The sequence below is a fragment of the Symphodus melops genome (assembly GCF_947650265.1).
Source record: "Symphodus melops genome assembly, chromosome: 6".
NCBI lineage: Eukaryota > Metazoa > Chordata > Actinopteri > Labriformes > Labridae > Symphodus > Symphodus melops.
The window spans coordinates 18,432,194-18,458,130 of record NC_136696.1 but is presented as its reverse complement, the minus strand read 5'-3'; the positions used below and the strand labels follow the sequence as shown (position 1 = coordinate 18,458,130).

General features: G+C 39.9%; 1 protein-coding gene across 5 annotated transcripts in view; it reads left to right on the top strand.

The window, feature by feature from the left end:
* The window catches only part of megf11 (multiple EGF-like-domains 11), an 85,100-nt gene that overhangs the window by 24,484 nt on the left and 34,679 nt on the right, over nucleotides 1-25,937 (top strand). For 4 of the 5 annotated variants that reach the window (XM_079346920.1, XM_079346918.1, XM_079346921.1 and 1 more), the window contains exons 7-8: nucleotides 1,837-1,929; nucleotides 2,094-2,105. In XM_079346920.1, the coding sequence (XP_079203046.1) occupies nucleotides 1,837-1,929; nucleotides 2,094-2,105 (105 nt within the window). The remainder of the gene's footprint in view (nucleotides 1-1,836; nucleotides 1,930-2,093; nucleotides 2,106-25,937) is intronic. The other variant, XM_079346919.1, reaches the window with a different exon arrangement.

The following is a 25,937-nucleotide window of genomic DNA, read 5'->3' as shown; positions in this document are numbered from 1 at the left end:
CATTTTAAAAGATTGTAGTTTGAATGGGCGAGAATATTAAATGTATTAAACTGCATGACAATCACCAATTAGCTCCATTGTTCCCTGTTCTGATAACACCTCTGCATAATGAGTAAGATTAGCCTTTTATCTAGATGAAAGACTCAATTTTCCAACAGATTCCTTAGACATGAGTTAGGCAGAGTGATTCATGAATTTCAATTAAAATGAAAGACCTACCTCCTACTTTATTATGCCATCCCTTCAGTACACCGGATCAGATCTCAGGAGAAGGGTGTGCTTCATCCTTTCTCCCATATTCAAAACTTCATTTCCATATTTCTTTTTTTTTTTCTCTAAAGGATGTGACACATTTGCATTTCCCTGTTCTCGCGCGCTGATCAGAATTTGCTGATTGAAAGTAAACGAAATCAACTCATCATGGTGACATTGAATTCGTCTCCTTTTTCCTCTTTGAATACCCCGCATACGGTGGACTCATTGATCACATGTAGTCAATCTCCCACCTTCGTCAGCACAATTCTTGAAGCTCTTCCACCCCTTTTCTTTCTGCTGGCTTACTGTAATTAGACAGTTTTATGCCACCGTACTGAGGCTCAGAAATCTGCCCTAAATTATCTTTCAATCTCTAGTTTACCATTTTTGCCTTGGGAGCATTTCCGCGATTAGCACCAGCTTGTGGGTGTTTGGGATTCACTCCTCTTTCTGCTCTCCTGCTGCATCCCTCCTGCTGGCGGTGGATCCTAATCGAAGCCTGATTGAGTGATAATCTATAGCAGCACTGTTCAGGCTTGCAGCCAGCTCTCTACTGACCTCTCTGCCTGCAGGATGAGCGCCGTAGTGTTGAAAACAGAGCAACAAAACCACCCCAGGGCTTTTGTTGATAAAACAACACATATGCTGTTCTCCTGCCCTTTATTCACTTTTGATCATCAAATTAGAAAGAAAACCCAAAAAGCTCAGTTTGGTTAAAGTGTTTAGTGAGTTTGATCAGTAAAGGCGATGGTCTGTCTGTTCTGCTGTCCTTGGATTGTGTATCATCCTTCCACACGCTGTGTTAGCGGACTGCTGATCCCCACCAGGCGGGGTTTCTTTCTCTCACTGCCTGACAGTCTAATTCTTCAGATAAGAGTCTGCACTTCTTAACCCTGCTGGTCAAATGACCTTGACTATCACAGATTATTCATGCTAAGTGCCTATTTTTGTGCTACATTTTTTTCAGTTTCACACAGAAAATGGCACTGTGGATAAAAAAAAAAAAGAAAACTCCATGTAGGTCACTTTATTATCCAGCTGAACCAAACCTTGGACTCTTGCATGCGCACTCACAGGCATACAGATGTCGACCCAATCAATTGATGCCGTGTTGCTCAATATGAATGATCAAGAAAACTGCACACTTGGTAAACACTGCAGTGCCGGACCTGCTACATTAAAGCATCACTATATGACAAAGCACCGGCCGATCAAATTAGAAGGAATTTACAACCTGTTCCTTCATTGCTCAGCCTGCTGATAACAGGTCATTGTGAAAAGTAAAGCTATGTTATAAATAGAGCTGTTGACCAAAGACCCAATCTGCTAAGAAATCATTCAGCCCTGTGTCAAGTAGACAAGATTGATACTGAATATGAGTGCCACGGCTAAGATTTAGTCCCCTGATAGCATTAGGGAGATATTGAGTGTTCCATTTTATGGGTCATTTTCCTTCAGCTGTTATCTGGGTGGTTTTCATTATGCTGTTTATTAGTGGTTTAATGATGTTTTACACTCTGCTTGTGTGCATGCTAACTCAATTATAAACCACACTGATGAGGGATGTTCTCTTTGCTCTAGCTCTGTGTTCTGAGGAGTGTGTCCATGGCCGCTGTGTGTCTCCTGATACATGCCAGTGTGAGCCTGGATGGGGCGGACTGGACTGCTCTAGTGGTGAGTGAACTTTCTTTCTTTAAGTCTACAATTAGTCTCTTAGACTCATTTATTCCTAAACGGCTTTCACAGCCAGTTAGTTCGTAAGAATTTCCTGTTTTGCCTCGATGTGCATCTATCTCAAGGCTGCTCAGCTTTGTATCCTCTCTTCTTTGCAAACACAGCCAATGGAACAGGTAAGTCACAATGAATTCATTCTCATTTGCTGAAAGTGGAAGTGATTTGCTTGATGAATATAGCGTATGGATGGATGGTTGCCCCCCTCCCCTTTGTCTACCAAGCTTTCTATTATAATCTTAATCATGATTAGACTGGTGCCCATGACTTGTTCAGTGAAATGAGGAATCAATGCCAGGCTGAAACAAACCATTGTGCTGGCCTCTCTGTTTACCAGGGTTTCCCTGCAGCTCTCAGAGCTGGACTCCAGGAGGTATAGGAGGGTGGAGGGGAACAAATCCATCCTGCAATCAGCTAAATGCTGGAGCGTCACTAAAGCGAGACAGGAGGAGGGAATCTATTTACTGCTTTGTTATATATATATGTCTGCAGAGAAATAGGAAATGTGCATAAGAGAGGCTGTTATTTGCAAAAAACAGTAACCAGCATTCTCACTTTTTACATCCACTTTTCTGATACCAAATTCTTACCTTGCACTGTCTGCTCCTCGTAGCATTTAACTGTTATTGCCTGTTGCACATTTAGGAATGAGTAATGGACGCTAAAATCATATCAGTAGTGTTATTGTATGGATCTATGAGCAGTTTTCATTAGCAAGAGAGCCATTCCCTGATTAGCAACTGTGTGTAAATCAGCTGCTCTCACTGCAGCATCGGCCCAGTGGAGGTGGATTCATGGGCTTAGATGACAAACAGGAGCTGTTTGCTGTTGTAAACTCCTTCAGGCTGGTGAGGGTCTAACATGGAGGATGTGAGGTTCAGGGCCCCCAGGGACTCCTGTCCCACTCCTTGTTGGTTAGGAGGAGTGCAGCAGTGTGCCTACCTGCAGTTGCTGGGCTAATCCACCAGTCCAAACGGACTTGATGATTGAGACAGAGGCATTATTCATAACTTAAGATTTCCATACCAGGCATGATTCCAGGCTTTTTCATTTACGAGCTTTCATCTGTAGAAATGAGGAATGTGTGCCAATTTTTAAATTAAATCTGCCCCCTGTTTTCCTTCTTGTAAATGGTTCAGCATGTTTTTTTTTGTCTTTTACTGTAAATTTAACTTTCTACCAACTCAGAAACGGTGGAGGGAACTCTTTCTTTACATGGATGCTGGTATGACCATTGATGGCTTGAAAAGGTTCAGTAGTACATATATGAAATCTATGGCATGGTTTATTTGCATTTAATTGTGCAGCCATCCTTTTAATGTTGAGGTATTTGTTTGTGCATATAAACACGTGGGCATAGAGAGGGTATGAGTTGGTCACATGATGAAGATTGTGTTTTTTTTAAAAACTTTGTCGCTGAGATGAGGAGCTGTTTTGGGATACAGAGCAACCTAAAGCTGAAGTGACAGCTTTTCAGCCACCGATCTGGAGCTCGATCAAAGGCTTGGACCTCGTTTCTGGAGCAGCACCCACCAGGAAGCAGTTTTGTATATGGGTCAGGTGGTGAAAATAAAAGATTCGGACTGTTTGTGGCCAGAGAAGAGAAGGCGATAAGGTCGTGTGCGGAGGGGATTCAGTGTGGGATGCAGTGAAGATATCGTCTGTTTTTCCCCCGCTGGTGTCCACCTGCTGTAGCCAGAAAACATTTCATCCCTTTACCCGGCCCGAGGCGATGGCCCCACTGAGATCAGACCTGCTCTGTGACCCATCTACAGTCCTGTGGTGTCTAAGATTCATCTCAAGGACACACTGGTAGACGTGGACAACAGATAAAACAGGGAAAACAGGATGTTTGCTGTTGAAAGTTATTGCAAAATGTTGTTCGTTCTCCTGCTTTCACATGTGGATTTGGAGCGTTGTGAGGCGAGGCTTTGTTTTCCCATAACAGTGATGAATGATTAATTGTTGATGTTGGTTGCTGTGTGATGTCTCTCTAATGCCTGTGTGTTGTGTTTGTGAACGTGGTGTTAAACATGTTTCTCTGATCACATGCAATTATATTATTTTTATTCTTAGGTCAGGGCTTTAAGACGACCTGTACCTGTTAAACTTAGTGTTTCTTTTTGTTTATTTCTTCTGTTGTGCTTGTGTTTTCTGCTGCTTTGCCTTCTTTTCTCTTTGTATGGAAATGAAATGTTTCCTTCCCTTTTTTTGCCACTAGAATACTTTTTTTTCAACAATATATTTTGTCTTTAAAAATATCGCTCTTAGTCTGATTTTCACCATGTAAGTAAACAAACCTTAGACTCAATAAAAAAGGTAGATCTTTTTTTTTTTTTTTTTTTTCAAAAGTACTTAGGATGGACGGGGCTCTGCTTATGAGACTGAACAGTTTGTCTTTAGTCATTTCAGTCAATAAAGTTAGGCGCTGGATTGGGCCACGGAAGTGATATTAGTTTGTGTAGTTTGCAACAAATGTCTGTTGCTGTAAAAAGAAGCAGCAGATAACATTGGAAATCTTATATTTGCAGAATATTATTGGTTTCTTGGGTTTAAAGTTATTTTTCTTTTGCTAATGAAAAGAAATGACCCAGGGTCTTTGCATTCATCGCTGCTTACTTTTTACCACATATGATATAATCCCTCTTGATGAGTCTGACACATAGGGTCTCTATTTGCTACAGTAATAACAGCTTTCAAAACCAGAGAATGATAAAGATAGATGTATGTACAAGGTCTATTTAAGGTGTGCTTAAGCATGACTGCCATCACTGGTGAAATATTGGATGCACTGAAGCGCTATCATCGATTTCATGTGCTTCAGTCAGATAATGATATGTTCCCAGAAAGAAGAAATGTACATGGAGAAAGTGCTTTTACTCCTCCTTCTCTCTGCCTTTTACTGGACCCTGTTGTTTCCCCTATAGTGGTGATAAAGTGTACATGTCTGTGAAGCGTTTCTTAAAGTCAATGCTACCGAGATTCTGATCTGAAAGGTCCAAGGAGGAGTTTAGCTTTGTTTACCATGCGGCATCCTTTGTGCTCTAAGGAGAGATCTATCACACTTAATGGGCAAATCTAATGTGGTTGGTCAGCTGCGGTCCATGAGGTAACATATTCCGCCCTTATGTATTCAAATGGAAGGCAGCCACTGCTGCTGGTGCTTTACACATGGTTAATTGATGAATGTGGCCCATGAACACTTGTTTATGGAATATTACACCAGACAGCGGGGGTCACATGCTGCTTATTTTATGTAAATTATCAACTAAACAGGAAGATTATTCATTATTAATGCTTTTAATAAGTAATGATTTTATTAGATATTGAATTCATTGCATTAGAATAGAAACTGAGGCTGGGTCAAGCAGATGTTAAGTTTTGTTAGTTAATGTAATTACGGATAACGGTACAACCAAGCAGCGCTGATGCTACATGAATTCTTAACCAGAGCAGAACAAAAAAGTTTCGACTTCATTTTGGCATGAAATACGCCCTGGTGAGGATTCCCTCTGGCACCCGTCAACAGTATTTACACATTATTCTCAAAAGTGCATCTGTGCCAGATGGTTCCCTTCCAATCCCGCAGCAGCAGGACATTGACATGCATCGCTGTCAAAGACCAAGAGACTGTGAAGTACATTAAAAAGGACAGAGCTGCTTTTGACTATTTTTTGTGAAAACTTCACACCCTTCACTCTATACAATAGACAGTTCAATACTTGTGCCTGTGGTGTATTGAACATTTTCGTGTGCTTTCTTGACGGTCAACATAAGTGTACAGTCATGCTATTTGCTGCTACATATCTCTGGTTACCTTGAAAAACTAGATCTCATCTGCCTGGCACCCTTTAAACAAAGTCTTAATCCATTAAATTCATCATTACCCCCTCATGTAAAAGAGACATTTTTGGAGAATTATAAATATTCTATTATTCTGAAAGGGGTTCCTTGATTCTTGTAACAGTCGATGCCAACTGCCTCATTCATTTTGGAGGATCAAAGCAGCTAGGCAACAGTGTTTCTCAAGGGGACATGAGATGGACTGATCCATGGCTGCTTGTGTAACACAGTTACCACTCTGTATGTCTACATGTGTCTGTTTGTGTGTATCCATGACGCCCTCCTGCCTTGACAGAGCTTTGTTTTTGTGTAGTTCACTGGGCTCCTGGGGAGTGTTGCAGCCAGTTTATATACTGCCAAGTATGTGACAGTGTTATTTATTTCCTCACAGCAGAGTTCATTCTTATTGAGATATCACGTCTTGTCTGACTCCATTGCGTGCTGATGAAGTAAAGTTGGTTGTGCTCGTTTTTATACAGTTCAAACTTAGAGCAGCAAAGAGGATCTCTCATTTTCACTTGGGTTTGGCAGCCCAGGAGGACGCAAGCCTGTAAGCCTGGTATTGTTAAGATGTTGTTAAGATCTGATAACTGTGTGCATTTGTTTTGGAAGGGGGAGAAAGACAATCATTTTTATGGATAATATTTTATTTTTCTGACACAGCCATTTGCAGGATGGATAGAAATGAGATATATATTTTTTTTCACTGTATATATATATATATAAAATATAAGTAACAATGATAAACTTGATATATCTTTCATACACCTTGTTGAGCCATGTGAAAAACAGATTTGGTTGATATGTGATAGTAACTACAACTTAATCAAAAAGAATGCTTTTCATGTCATCATTATAAAACACCAACAGGAGAGGCACCTCGACTCGAAGATCAACACAGTTGTTAATTGATAAACCACTTGTTTTACAATCATTCTCACAATGGGCTCGTCCCCCGACACATCTCATGGATAAAATACACATAGGCTTGTACGCACCTGTCTTCCTTTTATTATGTTCTCTACTGTATGTCAGGGGTGGGAAACTTTGGTAGTGATGAGTGAAGCAAAATGAAAAACTGATATAATGATAATGATATAAGGTGGGCCATGAAATGTGTGTGCGCACACACACACACACACACACACACACAGCTATAGACTGGTATAGTAATGACATATTTTTGTAGGCCAACCTGAAAAAATGGCGTCGGTGGTTCCTTCGAAAATTCAGGTTTCCATTCTTCAAAGAATGTCCCCACCTTTTTCTTTTTTCAAGATTTTTATTTGGCACGTACTCATACAGATGTGCAGTGAAATGTAAAGATTGTTCCTCAGGGCTATGCAATAGCAATAAACACTCAATTTAGTAATACACATATATACAATAAAATATAATATAATGTAAAAAATAAAAAGGAGTCATTTTTATGTACATAATATAGAATACAGGGTAAAGTGTCAGTGTGTAAAGTGTATAAAGTGACCAGGGTCCAGTAAAACAGTAAACACATTTAAAAAAGTATTATTAAATGTAAAGTATTATTAAATGTAAAAAAATATTTAAAAAAATAGAATAATGCTCAGTGTCCAGGGGCGTCAAAGTGCAATGTGCAGATTTGTGTTTTTAGCTGAGGAGACGGAAGTTAACAGGCTGGACAGTCTGAGGAAAGAAGTTCTTCCTGACTCTTTCTGTGTTCGCATTGATGTATCAAAGGTACAAACATAAACAGTTCGTTACCCGGGTGGTGGGGATCAGTGCTGACTTTAGCACCCTCTGCAGGGCTTTTCAGTCACATACAGTGCTGTTCCCGTACCACTGGGTGATTCCAGTTAGCACACTTTCCACCGCTCCTGAATAAAAAGTCTTCAGGACATTCACAGAGACTTTGAATTTTCTTAGCTTTCTCAGGTGATAGAGGCGCTGCTTTGCCCTCTTCACCTGACGGTCTATGTGGGTTGCCCATGTTCAGTCCTCCAAGATGTGCACCCCCGGTATTTGCAGCTGCACACCCTGTCCACCAGCGTCCCATCAGTTCTCAGTGGGGTGTAATCCCTCTGCTGTCCTCTCCTGAAGTCCACAATCAGCTCTTTGGCTTTGCTGACGTTCAGGAGCAGGTTGTTGTCCCGGCACCACTGTGACAGGTTTCCAACCTGCCCTGTATACACCTGATCATCATTGTTGCTGATGCGACCAACAACCACTGTGTCAGCTGCAAATTGCACAAGGATGTTGGAGCTGCGTGTGGCCACACAGTCATGTGTGTACAGGGTGAAGAGCAGGGGGCTGAGAACACAGCCCTGTGGTGCTCCAGTGTTGAGGGTGCAGGGGCTGGAGGTGTGTCTGCCCACTCTGACCACCTGGGATCTTTTCGTTAGGAAGTCCAGGATCCAAGCACACTTGGAATGGAGGTTGACAAAGACTATGGTTTTGAAAGCACTATTGAACTATAATCAATGAACAGCAGTCTCACATAGTCTCCCTTCCTTCTGTCCAGTTGGATGAGGGTGGTGTGCAGTACCTGGGAAAAGGCATCATCTGAGACAGCATCATCTGTGGATCTGGTCCATCTTTATGTGAACTGAAGTGGATCCAGAGACTCACTGGAGACACTACTTGCTGTGATTTCTTTTTCAGGGAAATTTTAAGAAAAGGCCTTTTTACAGTGTGCTATAAATGACTTTGTGTGAATCAGTCCTGATGACTTGGGTGACAATTATGAAGAATAACTTTAAAGTAACTTTCAATCATCTCACTGATGGTCCGGTTTGCTTTTGAGGATCAAAGAGAGAAGAGATCTGTTTGGTCTATATTGATAATGTTGTTGTTAAAGGACCAAACAGAAGTGATCAGGTGGACCAGTTTGAGCTAAAGGCTTTTCAATGTCTTGCACATTAAAATACAAAGTGACTTAATTTTAAATCTCACATTTGTTTAAAATACCAAAATGAACATATGCTACAATGTACAGTAACTTAATAGTTTGTTTGAAGTTGTTTAGGTCTTTCTGGCAGAAGTGCAACATCGTCTGGCAAGTTGCTGAGGTCCAACAAAAGTCCAGCTAAGCTTAATATTTGTGTCAGACACTGTGCTGGTTTTATTGACCCAAAGGAAAGGGTAAAGTGTTTTTTCCAGGCAGACTTGTTGTAAAGTCTGAACTTGTGCTTCATGTATCACCTCATTAAATTAAGTCACACAACAAACAGGAATTTTTAATAACAGATCAGTTCTCATTAAATATTTACACAATTTAATACACGATTTAATGATTTAATTTCTGAATAATCTAAAGGATAATGTTTACTAGGAATTCTACCCAACAAGTTTTTGACCACTGGTATATTATTGGATATATATTGGATATTACAAGAAAAACAACAAGATCTCAGGCAGCACATGTAAGCGATTCCTGCTGCTATTGTTTGATTTAAAGGTGGTTTGCGGAAAACATTAACCTTGCACCCAGAAACGTCACTATTTTCAACAAGTGCAGATCATAATGCTTTTAGATATACAGAAACAAACCTATAAAGTAGAAGTTAGCTGCTAGGCCAGTTAGCTTTCGCCATCAAACAATTTCGGGTCTTTACTTTCTTTCGGAGATCAGACTGACCGATCCAGGGAACTGATCAAGGAAGATAGTGGGGCACTTGCTACATCCTGTTTTTTATGGGAAGCCAGCACAATTCAATACAATACTGGAAAAAAAATCGATATTAGTAAATCTGTTTTGGAATAGAAACTGGAACTGAATAAAAGTGGATCAGTAACAGTATCCGTTGTATGTAAATTGAACAACCCCCCAATTGGTCTAAGTTTGTACAAAATGTTCCACATCAGCAGAAGCCAATTTGTTTGAAAATGCCTCAAAGGTGCTTAAACCTGCCTCATAATTAATAAATGGTTGTGATTGGTGGTCTGTCCTAAATTGGGTGGGATGTAAATCTTTCTGAATTGAAGGAAACCAGCTGTAGACTCCTCTAGTCCCCAGGCTCAAGAAATGCAATTATTTGCCATCGAAAGAGTGAAATAGTAGACTGACAGCTTTTGAATGTTAATGCAAACAATCCATCATCTGGAGTATTATTATTTTGGGGTGGTTAACTAAAGCTAAAACACAAACTGACTTTTTTTTGGCAACAAACAAAAAGTTTTTTAAGTTTCCTTTAATGATTTCCTGATTAATCAGTTGATAGAGTGTCTCTTATCTGGACTTCTCTACATATGATCTCTAACTAATCATTTTTGGTCTTCTCAAGTGTTTCCTACTTTAAAAGACTGAATTCACAAGTGATCTAATTTTTGTTCTCTTTGGCAGCACCTCAGTTGCAGGCTTGTTTTTGGGCTTTAGTCTAACAGAGAACAGCCCAGCTTTTTGTCTTTATCAAAGTGTCAAGCTTTTTTCAGTGAATTTGTTCTAGTATTTAAAGTTTCATCATCAGTAGCCATTAGTCTTTTCTTTGTGTTTTTGCCTTCTTGTTTTTTTTCTTTTTTTGGATTGTTGATTAGACGCCCAGTTCGTGATGACAACACATTTGCAAATTAAAAGGCTTTAATCAGTGTGACAAGACAAAGGCTCAATTAAATGTTTAAAGGTACAACCCCCTTTGACTAGTAGGGCATTGGAACAAAGAAAAGGCCTTATTATGTGCACATATTGAGATGTGCAGATAGCCTTGTGCTCTGATGTTTGCTTTCAAACAGAACAGACTAAACTGTGTGGATGATCCAGACTCTGACCAAGATGTTTAAAGATGCGGAAGCTCGCCCCTCAGAGCTTTCCTAATGTGTTTCCTAGTGGCTTCAATAACGTATGTGTGACGTAAATCACTGTGCCAAGACTGAGACTGACTGATGATAAGTCCCTCCAATGAATTGTGGCACAGGCATCGCTGCTGACGGTAGGGACACATACAAACTCAAATAGACATACAAGGATGTTGGTCATGAATTAAATATCTTTCAAATATTCCCACTGAAATCAACCTCTACAACCTTTGAAGAGATGTTGCATTACACAACCTCTCCCATACACATAAACACATCCCTATAACATTTTCTGTACATACAAGCCTCATTGGCCAAGTATGCAGATTGACTTTGCCTGGCGCTGAAGATTTTTTTGTACCATCCCATTAAGCAGGATTTATTGTTCCCCGAGGGCTCCCTGCTCCATTACCTTTGGGAGACTGCCTAAAATGTGTGTGTGACTTTCTGTGCTTTCTTTACCTACATATAGTCTCAGTGGGGAAAAAAATCTAGTGGATTTTGCGACATGTCGTGGTAATGTTTAGGGTGAAAGGGTAATTTTGAACAGAGCAGATACATCCGGCCCCCTTGGTCATTATCACCGTGATGCTTATTAGTCAGGAAGAGAGAGAGAGAGTTACGAGCCACTGGAACACACCACCCATCTCTGAGAGTCTGCATAGATGGCTTGATTTAATAAGGACATTAAAAAGCCTTATCTCCTGTCCTTAAGAGAAGGTCATTGTGTCTAAAATAGCTGAAATGCTATGATAACAGTTTAGAGAGATAAGATATCTCCTGAATACTAATGTAGAACAAAGCTGTTTAAGGCTCATTTCACAGTCTATAAGTCGCACTTGATTTTGTGGTCGTTGCTATTTTTATGAAGTTTGTTTCCAAAGATTCAATTTGACTTTTATTGATCCTTGTTTTGAGGACCTTTCTAAAGTTCAGTGCGTGGAAAACAGAATTTCTCAACAATGATTTAGACCGGCAGGGTGTGTTAATACGCCGCTCAGTTTTGTAACTTCAGCCGTGCTAAGACATTTCAGTCTTCACTGCAATGACTATATTATATATGAATATACAGTATGTTTATTTCTTCTGATGGTGTGTCCTATTTAGCTTGTGACCCTTTTAAAGCAAAGTAGCGTCTTCTTGTTAAACATTTTTTAGTGGCCACTCATTATTTTACAGTGGGCTGACTCGAGGAAAGACCTTATTTTTGTTGGAGACATTTTTTTCTCCTTCATTAACTAGATTTAGGATTTTCAGCGCAACTCACGAAACAATATGATGCGAATAACGCGGCCCAGGGTAGCGATAATTTCACAAATCAGTGATTCTGCAATATTCCATATAATTATACATTTGAATATTATATAAGAACATAAAGTGCAGGATTAATGTACTTATTCTTTGCAAGTCAGTGTCAGTTTCCCCTCGTTATACACTTCATCCTTTTGTTTTACCCCCGCTGTCCTCTTCTACTTTTACCCTGCTGACAACTCTTTCTTTGGCCAATTAAAGAAGGAGCTACCCTCATTAATGTCATAAGTGCCACTGTGAGGGTTCATGAGGAACAGCCACAAAGAATCAAATATGCAGGCAAATTTATGAAGAGGGCCTCCTTTTTTTCACTTCCAACGTTAATATAAGACATACTTGGTGTGATAATTGTATCACACGAGTCAGAATGATGATTTATATTCAATTTCACCCTATTACCCACCCCTATTATTAACCATTTATTGCAACCTTATTTCTGAGCCCTCAACAACTCTGTGTGAAACCACCATCTGAAGCAAAGTCCTTCAATACAAGCTAATTGGCAAGCTCTTGTTTTCTTAACTAACGCAGATGTGTCTGGGACCATGTTCGTACCGATTTCCATTTTGCGTGATTCAGGTTGGGCAATAAAAACATCAGTGCAAATGTATCCCCACAGTTTGTACAAAACACACACATAAATCCTGTTTATGCTGATCAAGCATTTTTGACACTACTGAATCTTTTAGTGCACTGTATAAAATGAAATTCACAAATGTTTATGTTATGAACCAGTCATGTAGATTTCAACAAAAGTGCAATTTGTTTCCTTTGAGTTAGAATAATCAAACACAAGTAATGAAACTTAGAGTTTATGCTTCAAAATTGATTATGTCTTCTTGTCTTGTGGACTTCAGAAACACTGATCTAGACTACGCCGAGCAGAGTTTCATGTAATCTTTTATTTGTTTCGACACCAGTATAACCTCGCAGGACTTTGTATTCAGGATCATTTGGTCATAATGATAGCTTGAGGTGGAACTTTGTTCACCGGGATCATCAGAGTCCTTTGGGTGCTCTGTTGCAGTGTCCTTGGCTTACTTTGGGAGCAGCAGGAGCATATTAGCAGTCTTTCTCAGATCCTCTGGTGCACCTGCAATCTCCTGATGTTTAACCCTGGACTTCATTGGAGTGTTGCAGTGATTACAGTCCGTCCTGAGGGACATCGATTGTCCTGCTCCTCCTAGGCAAGCCCCACACAATGCTGACGAATGAACCCGTGGCCCTGCCAAGTCCAATTAACTGTCAGTGCCGCATCGACGAGCTCCTCCGTTTGTTGAGAGTGAAGAAAAACAAACTTTTAATCAAATTTGCCTCCGGGCCCCAGGGTATTTGGGGTTGTATTTTGCATTCCACTGTGTTCTGCCTCGCCTGCAGTAGTGCCACCCTTTCAGAAGGTTATATTGCATGTTGTTTGTGTGCATAAGCTTGGACTTTTCTTTAACTGCAGCACTATTATACAGTCACAATAGCAGAAAAAGACTTGGAAGCTAGGTCAGCTCATACAAAATTTATTTGCACACAGTTGCATTGTTTTATCTCAAAGACTTTGGTCTGTGAAAGAGAATCACAGGAGAGAGTTGGGTATCTTTGGTGTGGGTTTACAGCATTTTGTCTCCAGAACATGCTTTTTCCCAAAGGCCGGGTTGCACGTCAGTGTCTGAAAGCATCTTTGACTTGCTGATCAATATAAACACAGGTTAAGATCTTGCAGAATAGTTTCTGCTTCTTTTTTTTCAAAGCATTAACATCTCCACAAATACCCTCTGCTAATTCTACCAAGGTCGAGATAAACAACTCTACTCTCCTTTTCTCTGATTAGGGTAATGCAGACATTAAAAGCCCACAAATTCAATTAGATTGGTGGCTTTTGCCACAGAGGAAAAAAAAGGAAAAGGACAAGACCGACAGAGACGCTATCGCATAGCCCGGGCTCACTAAGTAGAACAAAGGGAAGTAGCTTGGGATCTAAAAATTGACAAAAAGGGCATTTGGGCGATAAGAATCAGAGGAAATTTTAGAGGGAATGTAATCATGACCAAACACAGAGGTGCATTCATGAGGATCCAATCTGTGTTGAGCAGAAACTGATCCAAATGGAGTTGTTCAACTAAAAAAATAACCCAATATAAACAACCAACAGGCTGAGAATGTATGTTGTGCAAAGCAAACACACATTGTCAGGTACCAATCAGTTGAAGGAACATGCAATGAAATAATAAATTAACCGTGGCACGATTTTTTTCAGTAACTCTATTAAGATCAAGGTCAATGCCACTGAAATTGTCTTTTTGCTGGGCGCAGACAGGCACGTGTCGTCAGCCGACAGATTTGAAGTGTGAGCAGAACAGCAGACTGATAGGAGTTCATCAGTTCCTGTAGCGTACGCTTCATTAAGACCTTTCAGTTGAGTCTAGATGGATAAAAGACGGAAAATGCTGACTTACAGGTTGAGGCATCCTCAAAGTGATGAGTCCCCCCCCCTGAGAAATTAGATTTACAAAGAAACTTGACACCATGTGATTTGCCCAGCCTCGCACTTTGAACATTGGCTTGTATTATGATTCTGGGACATGTTCCTGGGACTTACTTCTATTTTAGGTTAGGCAAACTGTAGCATGAATGACAAAATTGCCCTCCACCACAGAACAAAAAGAGGTCTGTGGATCAATACTGGTCCTTGCCTATAATCAGAAATAAGATTTTGGATGGAAATGTTTCGGTTTGTCCTTTAAAACAAGACAGCTTCAGCTTTAATCAAAAGGGACCAGTGATTAAATCTATTGTTGTGCGTGTTTTAAATATTTGAACCTGCTGTTCTGTCACTCATAGTAAATGTCATGCGGAGGGAAGATTTAGGATTTATGCCCCATGCTGGCAGGTGCTAGAACCTTCTGCTCCTCCCAGATGGCTCGATTCATTTCTTAGCTGCCTCTTTATTTTTACAGTATCTCTCTCTCCCTGCATCTTTATCCCTGGGTCCCTTTTAGATTCTCTCTCTCTCTCTCTCTCTCTCTCTCTCTCTCTCTCTCTCTCTCTCTCTCTCTCTCTCATACACACACACACAATGCTTCCTAAGTTGCTGTTGTATACTTTCTGCTTCACTTTGACTTTGAGAATCGGGAAGAATAATTCATAGGCCTATAGCGAGTTTCAGAGAGAGAAAAAGAACAACACTCCTTTCAGAGCCAGCAGTTCATTTGAGATGAACTCCCAGATTTCCTTTTTTTCCCCCTATCTCTCTCTCTTTTTTGAAGAAGTCTCCAAAGGGTCCGCATTATCCTGGAGAGATGATGGTTTAAAGGGGAAAAAAACCTTTAATCTACAGTTTCACTGTGTTAATCAAAGGCTGAAGATGTTTTGCCACTTCTGCCCTTTCAAATTGTTGCAGCTATCTATCTGTTGCTGCTGCTCTTCTTACCTAATTGAGCTTTACACTCTGCTGTGGTTCCCAAACGTCCTATTCTCACACATTTAAATATGTCACTCTATGAGTCTATTCATCACACTGCTACACCTCATTTTTGCCAATGTTGAGAGAAACGATGAAGTTAGAGTTTTATGAACATTTCTTAAATTGCGATCTTCATTCCAGTTGGGTCATTTCAACAGGCAGGTTTAACGTTTTTTACAATACAAACATTCAAGCCATTACTTTTAAACGTTGCGTTTTTTTAATAGTAGGACAACAGTCTGTTGGTGCAAGTGGTGGTCAGGCAGGTAGAAAGTCATCCAAATATTTATGGCTTCATGATGAGCATTTGCATAATGTGAGATCATTAAAAAGCAATTATCCTCTTATTTGTATGTACACACATCTTTCTGTGTTGTTGGGCTTCATTTTGTAGGTGGATCGGCTCACTGATTGTCCATCTACTATAAATCATATTTGTGATTACAGGGAGGGATGGATCCATACCCTGTGACATGTTTGACTCATAAAATCACTGGTTTGAGTAAACAACTGACAAGCAGTGTTTACCGAGACATGCAAACAGAAAAAACAACTTTCACTGCATTAGCATTCATACGCCTCCCTGTGCTTTTGGTCTTTGACTCCAATTTCATTCTTTTATTAGTTACTGCAGAGGTACAGCTTCAGGTAATTCAATAATCAAATTGAGAGATTGAAAATACGGCTTTGATTGTTTTTATTTAGTGACTGGTATTCTTATGAACATCCAGCGCGAAAATGTGACATGAAAACATGATGCAGTTCAGGTCCGGGTGTAAAAAATTGCACGTTGAGTTTTGACAACTGAAGTCTATAAGAAATTAAATATTTAAATAAATACAAGTTTTGGGGGGCTTTAAATTGGAAACACCAATCTAACCATGGGAGTGATGATAACATCACCCTCCTCCCTTGCTCTTTCCTGTTTCAGAGCAAATAGTGAAGAGTATTTTACGCCCTCACAGAGATCAGCAGCTCAGTCCAGTTTTGTTGTTTAATTTAAAGTCCTGTCAGTGATGGATCCAAGTTTGAACCGTCACAGTCAGTATATGTTTAACAGCTATAATATGGCTAAATCAACTGGCTCCATTTGCTATGCCAGCAGACCAAAGCAATCAATATCAACAGCTCAATGTGTGAGCTAAAATGTTCTGAAATAATTGTCTGAAACAAACTGATAAATTCAGCTTCACATGGGTTATGCTGCTGGAGGGATTTAAGAAATTGCTCTTGCCATGTCCCCCGTTCAACATTTTCCTGCATAAAAACTAATAACACTTATTGCTCAATTTACCTGTCATGAATTGGAACTGACCACTGTTCGAAATTGCTCATTTTTAACAGCAGTGCTTCAAGCCTAACAGTCGAGTGTTTGACACAGGAGAGAGTACAGACAGGTCACGAAAGTAGTGGCACACAAAGTGTCCCAACTTTTATGTAAACAATGATTTGGATTTGATTTGTGTGCACACAATAAGGTTTTTGAACTGATATTAGAAACCATTTTACCCAGAACATTGATGACTGATTTGAATATGCCACATTGGCGTGTTATTGATGAATGTGTGTAATTATTGACGGATGATAAATACAATGTAACTGTTACAATACAGTAGCAAAAATGAACCCTATACGTGGTTCAAACGACAACAACAACGTTAGTCTTCTCTAGTTGTATATGGTTTTTGCAGATTTGTTTTGCACACATCACATTTCTATTTTTCAAATCTGATATCTATAGTAGTTTTCTTGTTAAAACAAGTTGGTGTCTTTATTCAGATTGCTGGCAGGTCAGGGGGAATCACTTTAAAATAAAACGTATGTTCTAGTTTTGACTGAAGATAGAATTTATGCATAACGGTCCTCTGCATAGGAAATGCTTTTTCATGTATCATGCCGTGTGCTCCTCAGACTTCAGCTCCACAGCTGCAGGTCGTTGTGTTATATAGTGTGACATGCTGCACTTGTGCTAATTTTTGTGGTTTTGTTTGGTGATGCACCAAACAATACCTGCTTTTATAACCTGCTATTTTCAGCACAGGAGCCCTGGCACGTACATAGATAATTGATGTCATGTTGATGTTGAAACAAACTGGTTTAAAAAATCTGTTTCAAGCTCGCAATTCCTTCTAGTGAGTCCTAGATTCACCTGTGACTGCCTCTGCCTCCTCCGTCTGGAGAGCAACAAACTTGTATGTTTAGTGTTGCGTGAAATACAGTTATATTCACGATTACACAGTTTCTTTTATTCGGCTGGGTGGAGTTTTTCTGCAACTCTGTTGCTGTCTGTTAAGGAAAAAAATACAATTCACAAATGGGGGACAAAGTGGTAGCACATTGAAAAATGTATTTGCTGCAGATTTCTCTGGTTTAGGGCCTTATTAATAAAGCATACTTTAGGGGGCGCTGGTGGCGCAGTGGTTAGTGCGTGCGTCCCCATGTATGGAGGCTATAGTCCTCAACGTGGGCAGCCCGGGTTTGACTCCAGCCTGTGGCTCCTTTCCTGCATGTCAGTCTGTACTCTCTCTCCCTGGTTTCCGTTTCTATCCACTGTCCTATCCTTCTATTAAAGGCACAAAAAAATACATAAATAAATAAAGCATACTTCAGAATCAGTCGCTGTCCTACTCGCTGCACAACAATCGTAACTTCTTACAATGCAACCCTGAAACAGAGGAATGCAAGTTAAACAATTGACCTCTAGGGGAGCGTTGCCTTGGGTCTCATCTCAATCTGATGTTTAAGTTTAATGTTTGCATTGGGTTTTTTTAACCATTTAAAATATAAATCAGCTCAGTGTCAGGGGATGTGCCTTCTGTTTGTATTAATGTCTACCCAATTTAGATGCAGGGGTTGAAGAGAGATATTGTTGTAGTAGTAGTCATTAAACCTCCCTGTTGTACTGCTCCTTCATACTTCCTGACATGACTCACACATCCAGTCTTCATCCTGCAAATAAAAGCTGTACTAATTATACAGAAAACCACTTACAGAGAACCAACAAATCCATTATATATTAAACTAAGATCACTACAATTTCAAGATTTAATTGACTTTAAAACTATTTAAACTATGTACAAAGCAAATTATCACCAATTGCCTCATGGTATCCAGGAGTTGTTCCAACTGAGAGACGGTAAACCCAAATAAATAGAGAGAACGCTGTAAATTCAAGAAACCACCAATAAGAGCCAATCCAAAACTTCGCTGTATACAAAGAGTTCTCATCTGTGGAACAACTGAGATGATGAGCTGAAAAAATGGAACTGTATATTCAACCTAAAAAAACTCTTTAGAAATAAAATGTTGAATAGTTATGAGCTAGAGCAGGGATTTTCTCTTTTTTGTTTTGTTTTCTGTTTAGTTATTTCTTGTCTGATGGTTTTGGTTCATCTGTTCCCATTATTGTATTATTGTTTTGGCCAACAAGTTCAACATCATACACTGATGGATGAAAAATTACACTTTTATTTTGTGTAAATAATGCTTCTTCCTGGCCCTTTTGAACATGACCTTTGTTATTTGAGCTATTCATTTGTTGCTAAGGATTCAGTTTGTTTGTTTATTGCTTATAGTTGTTATGTGTTTGCACTATTTTAACATGTTCAATAAATTTAATCTTCATTGTAAAAAAGATAGAGAAACAACACTTCACAAATACTCCGCTACAAGAGTCCTGCTTTAGAAGTTTTACATGATATATAACTCTGATTTCAGTGTTTAAAGTCCCCTTGAAATTAAAAATAAATGTTCCCAGTTTTAATTACCAGGTTTTATGTTAGGTTTAATTTATCTGCTAAATATATTTAATTTATTTAATCACTTTAAAAGTTAAAAGTTTCAATTGTCTAAAGACTCATCCTGCACTTAATACATTCCCACCAATAATAAAGCCTTTTCAGAGGTGACAATGCAATCAAATACATCCCAGTGTTATGTCCTGCCTTCCGTCTTGTGATTGGTTCTTTCTGACTTTAGCAGGTAAAACGTCACAACATGACAGCAGTTCTGTTTCTTGGGGACTTAAAGGTGGAAGGACTCATGATGCAGGCTGACCTCTGTCAAAGGCACAAAAATAACTGGATGAAAATAACTGAAGCATTATAAACAGTACTGTAGAAGGCTGAGTTTTAGCTCATACTGCTATAAATACTGTTATAGTTGTAGTTATGTCTATTACAATGCATCTTATTTTAGACAATAATCATTTGTTTTGTGTCTCTGTTTGACTTAATGTAGCTTTAATAAAGATCTTTGTCTCTGATATTTAGAAGAAAAATCAGCATCTAATCTATGTGATTATCATAAATGAATAAAGTTACATTTAAACAAATATCTCACAATTGTATCGTAATACAACAGCTGGGTAAATTATGCATCACTTGTTATAATCCAAAGCATCTGAAGAGAGAGATTCTGAATATTTCAGACGCACAGCTGCATCACCAACTCAACAGCAAACTTTGATGAAAGATTGCCCAGTGGACTTTCTGACTTTGTCCTGATGCTGATGGGGTTGCCCTTATTGTTATTGTATGAATGTGCATCAGTATTCCTCTCTGTTGCCGCACCCTTTCACATTGACTGCTGCTGCCCTATGGCACATTGTACTTCATCCTAATTAGAATTAATAATTGAAAATAGAGAATCAATGTGTGTAAATTAAGTGTGCTACATTCGATTGTATCGGGTTGACATTGTTTTTGAGCCACTTTGTTGTTGCACGTGACTGCTGTGTGTGAGTATGCCTGTAATGCAGTACACCAATATGTATACTCAAGTCAGTGTATATCAGTGTGTATTGTAGATAAATGTCCACTTCAGCTTTGATTGCTTTTTTTGTTGCTGTCCTGTGGCTACATAGCGGAGGGTCTGTTTTCTGCAGGATGGGGTGAAGGGTAAATTATTAATTGGAAGGAGCAGTGGGCTGTGTAACAATTTGCTGATCCAGATGCTTTCATGAGCCGTGTCAGGTTCTGTTGAACAAGTGACTGGTTTACTGCACCGATGCAAAGGCATCGCTCACAGCCACTCCACAAAGCTTGTTTTATTAGAAAGAGAGGGCCGCGCTTTACACATTGCATCACTCTTAAGTGCTTGTTTAGACCAAAGCGTGAGATGACCTGGCCTTGTCTGTTGTGGTCGACCACCAGTCCTGTTAACCTAGTTAATGTTGAACTGCAGAGGAGCCGCCGTCAGGCATCTGCAGGGCTGGTATTGATCCAGGTTCACATCCTGAATAGAAGTTAGACAAATGATCAGCTCCTCCTCCGGATAACAACCAAGCCAGTCTTTTTAATCAGTAATGCATAGTCCTAAAAGAATTAAGTTATTCACTCATTAGTTTTGTGCAGTTCAGTCAGTTCTTGTTACTTGTTATCTGACGGTATCAGGAGGGGGCATGTGGTGCATTATAGTGAATTGCATTGTATCGGTGTGGTGTTGTGAGTTTGTACCTGTGCTGTTTTTTTTTCCCTCAGAGGAATCATGAACACACAAAGTCTCAGCGAAGATGAATTAGTGCAGGACAAACGACACGCCCAGCAACACCATCTGCAGCATGCTGTTATTCCATTTCAGCAAAACTGCCCCCATGACTATTGGCAGATTCTTCTGTATATTTAGAAAATCATTCGTCAAGCGCACAGGGATGTATCTAAACTGTTTACTTGTCGTTCCTGAGGTTTTCTGCGGGTGAATAAATAACAGTGTAATAAGTGTCAGCAGAACATGTCGGGGACAACGGGCCCTGTCTGGTAGCATATTGGCAGCTTTTACTGCTGCAAGTTTCACAAAGCTGAGAGACATTTATCACTCAATGCAAATTCACCACTTTACACAACAATCATCACTTTCCCTGTAGACCCGGGTTCCAGTCCTGTCTGCTTTTCACTCTATTAGTCTGCGTCATTGAGTCAGGGAGCAGTGATGAATAGCTGAATGTTGAGTGAGGCTTTTATTGAATAACTCCTCTTTCAAATAGCTCATTTTGACTGAAGAGCAGAATACTACACAGCCTGGTGTCAGCTAAATTGTCAGCAAAATTGTTTCATTGTTCCTTTTAAAAATGATCATTGTAACATTTTAAAGCCAGTCTCTTTATCCTGCCTTGAAATAGTATCTTGCCGATATTAATTCTGGTCATGGAGTTTAATTTGAAAATTCCGACTTGTCAAGACAAAAAAGAAAAAGGAAAAAGATGTTGGTACAAAGTGTGAATCAGACAATATGAAACTCTAAGGTGCACTTTTCTCAAGAGGCGATGCAGGAGACTCGTAAAGACAATGAGTCACGCAGCTTTGCTTTGCTACAAGCTCTGCTGAAGAGTAAGAGACGAGTAAAAAGGCTCTTGGGAGACAGAGGGGGGGGTTTTTTTCTTATAATTTCTCTGTCTGAGTTAAGTTATTCCTCAAGTGTCAACAGTGTGTGTTAATAATAGTTATGTGACAGCCAGCCACTCGGGCACTGGGGAGTGAAGTCGGGCTTCGTGCCAAATATTCCAATTGCAGTAATGTGGTTTTCAAAGTAAGAGCTGGCAAAGAAGCAAGAGTCTGTCTGCACAAAGCACCCCAAGTGGCCTGCGTTTATACCAATCCAGCCGTGACTCAATTGAAGCTCACTTTTTGTTGCATCCTGGATAAAGTAGTAGAAGTATAAAACTCTGTTGTTTTTCTGACTACGGAGGGATGTTCTCTTTACAGAGCTCCACCTCTGATTTTTGCTCTGAGGCAAAGCTTTCTGTGGCAAAGACTGGCAGAGAACAGTTACAAAACATTTTGCTGAAGAGGACCAAGTTCAGGAGAAGTTCTGAATGAAGCCCGCTGCTGAAAGCTGCTTGTGTTTAATCCTGTTGCAGCCTGTCCCTAATCATGCAAAGTCCTGAGCACACTTCAAAGCTCAGCACCACCATCACCACTCTCATATCCGTTTATTTGGACTTCACCTTCAGAAGTTTCCCCCTCAACGTGATCTGTTTTGTTCTAGCCGAAGGGATTATACTCAGCACCTTGGGATTGGACCTTTCTCTGTGTGTGAGGTTATCCTCATTGCAGCTGTTATGCATTATGAGCTCCGAGAGTCCAGGCTGGCGGGCGTATGTGTCCTCTGGTTAGGCTCCCTGACCTGGGCCAGTCCAGTTAATAGGCTGGATCTCGGCTTCAGACTTGTGCGAGATTCACTGTCTATGCACCACAACCCACAGGGGGTCCTCATCATCGTGTACAATTTAGCTGTAAACACCAGGCGCTGCAGCCTTCATGATATATACTTTCTTCTGCTGTTTCTGTTTTTGCCTACAGCTCATCATGAACTCTGACTCCTTAATCACAGTTAAATGCTGTCAGAGCAGGGAAGTGAGAGACTGCTGGGTAAAGTTTGAGAAACCTCTGTGCAGGAGAGACAGCAAGATAATGGGCTTTGCTCTCAATGTGCTGAGACCTCTAACTGCAAGCTGAGGAAGGTTTAAAACTTGAAATGGTAACATTTGTGAATCTCCTATAAGCAGCGGGAAAGTCTGCAAATTAAGAGCTGGATATATTTTTGGTTTATTTCAGTCTCCCTCAGCTGGTCTGGTTTTATTTGTTGTATTTTTTACTGACATCACATTTAAACTGAAACACATTTCAAAAAGTGCACTCTGAATATAGTGTGGTCGGCTTACAGAGCTGAAAGCAGAGCGGATGGTGTCTTTAGAAACACACACACAGTGCCTGTTTTTGCACTGTGCTGAGGTTTTTCTGTGTGCAGCAGGCTCTGATGAGTGCTTAAGGAGTGCTAAACCAAGTTTCAGCTAAACTGCTCATCCATTACCCACACACATCTCACATTTAATGTGCCAGGGTCGTTTGCGTGGCAGCGGCTCAACCTTCAGGGATCTCATTCATGTCAGACTGGAGGCCAGGAGCAGATTAGATCAAATCAATGTGAGCCCTGTAATGTGGCCTCTAGTCTTTCCAGCCACAGAAGTAATACTGCTCCGGCCAAGTGTTCCAAGACCCCCTTCAGGGCAGACCTGTCTGTACCAGGGAAGGGCTGATCATCTTCCTGCTGCGTACCTGGAAAAACAGGCCTCAGTGCCGACCATGACACAGGCTTCATTAAGCCTCCCGCTCTGGCTGATCATGGCTTTGGCAAGGCGAGCATACAAGGAGGGACATTGTGTCTTTACATTCAGGACTGAGCCTGGGATGATTTGAGAATCAATACTGGAATATTCACTGTCCTGGCTGCTGCGACTGCCTGGACGTCAAGCTGGGCTTTTATGTGCGGCGATACAAGAGCTGCTGCTACTGAAGAGACATAAGGCCACAGCAATCGCTTAAATCGCCTTCATACCCTCAGAAGAACAATTACCATGGTGAGAGAGAAGACAGCCAACCACCTCAGCTCAGTGCCCATTGTTCTTTACATAAAAGCTAGTAGTTCTTTTAACCTTGAGGATTACCCTGTTTGCTTGTAATTTATGGGACATGTTGTTTTTGTTTTTTTTCACACAGTCATTCCCTGAGGAATGCTGGACATGCTTGTTTTACATCGTCCCCTTTGTACCACTTAATATCACTGAGCTCCTCACATTTACCGAGGTAGAGCAGCTATGTATGTAACTTAACTGATTGTCTCAAATTACTATAATACAGCTGGGAAAGCTCATTTTCCTGTTCATTGTTAAGAGATGGCACCTTTGAGGTTTCTGTATTTGCAGAGTTGTCACGGAGTATTAGCTTTGTTTCATTCAAGTGTTTTTCTGTCTCATTAAACGTCTCTGCAATTATTACTCCAAACTCGATACAATTACTCAGTTAAAAGTACACCAAGCAAAGTCAGAAGGTAAACATTTATCATGAGTGTCAGCATATCGACTGTTAAAATACTTCCAGGGCCGAAAGTTTTTTTTCTCCACCGCTTGTGTGACAGCTGATCGCTGAAGTTGCACCTGAAAAAGGTGTTAAAAGAATAAAGTAGCTGTTAAACCTTCCTTGTGTTTTTAATCTTTCTCTCCTCGTTTTGCTCTTCCCTCCAGTTCCTTAGAGGTGTGAACAGCTTGCACATTTGCTTCCCTCTGTGCAGATGAATTTCGAGGTGTTATTAAGGCCTTTTTTTTAATGATGCGTGTGGTATATGATCATCTCTGTATACTTATTCTGGTTCAATTTATAATTTTTGACCGGTTTCTTAGTGACAGAAGCAAGATATTTTTCACACCTGTTTGATCATTTGAATTTTTTTTCTTGTGGTTTATGTATGATTTGAGTCACTGTACAACAAGGAGAGTGCCCCCACATTTGTGTGAAAATATAATAAATATGCATAGATATTTCCGATTTGTACACGCAATGCTTTAACTTTAAATGCAATGTGAAAAAGGCTGCCAGTACATCACCTGAAACACTTAGCTACCCCCACTATAATCTGTGTGGCCTCTCTCATTGTTCTTTCAGTATGTTGGAACCTATGTGGAAATGAGGTAGATCAAACGATTGATAAAGTGACAGAAATAAGATCAGCAATTGTTTTGACAAGTTGTTAATTGTCATCTTCAACTTTTGATTAAAAAAAATGTTAAGGGGAGTTTTCTCCTATAGCCCCAACAATGAATTTAAGTAAAGTTTTAAACTTAATGATACTTAATTGATAATGTATGAAAACAAGCATGAAAAAAAAGAGCAACAACAACAAACCGCTCAATAAAAGGCAACTTTGCCTTAAGTTAGCTTGTGAAAAAATGATAGCATCATAATTAGCTTCTAAATTTATGAGGACCAAGATCGATCTGAATCTGAATAGATGCTGAAGTTTATTGTTCCAACCAAGTCTGACATGTTTTGCTAACACTTTAGCAAACATCAGCTTGAATATATTTAAAAACTATTTCAATTAGCTTAGATAGCCCTGGCTAATAGCTGACTTTCCAGTTACAATATAGAGGATTGAAAAAAATAATGAAGTTGCTGTATATTACACAGTTAAATAATGTTTTTTTTATATAAAGGAATAAATCCCCTAACCGAATACTGTGAGGGTAGATAACTTCAAACAAGTCAAGAAAATACAGAATATCAATGGTTAGGCTATGTGACAATCCTCACTGTTTTTATAGTGTTTTGACCTGTCCAATACATGAAATGAAGTGACCTAAAGGAAGATATTCTTGAAGAAGTCAACTTGATTTAGCAACCTGTGTAAGGCAGCTGGGGATGCTTTTCTGCTTGGTATATGTCACGTTTACAGTTTGATTAATGTTTTGGAAAGATCAAATTGACAGGAGATATGAATTTTCTTCTGCCATGTTTCTGGCTTCTTTTTTCTCTTACAGAAGCTTCACTCACACCTGAGGAGTGTTTGTAGGTGTGAAACAGAGACACACATACATTCTCGATTTGATATTCTGCCCTTTTATGTCGTGTTTGCATGCTCCTTTTCTGTTTGGACGTCCATATGTGCAGGTGATATGTTAGCACAATGATGGATAGCAACTAGTGGTGGTTGTTCCTCTGCTCAGGGCATGCTTGGATACATGTCTGTAGCCTCTGACCCACAGCAGAAGTGAAGACAGTAAAGGAATTTAAAGATAAGGCTG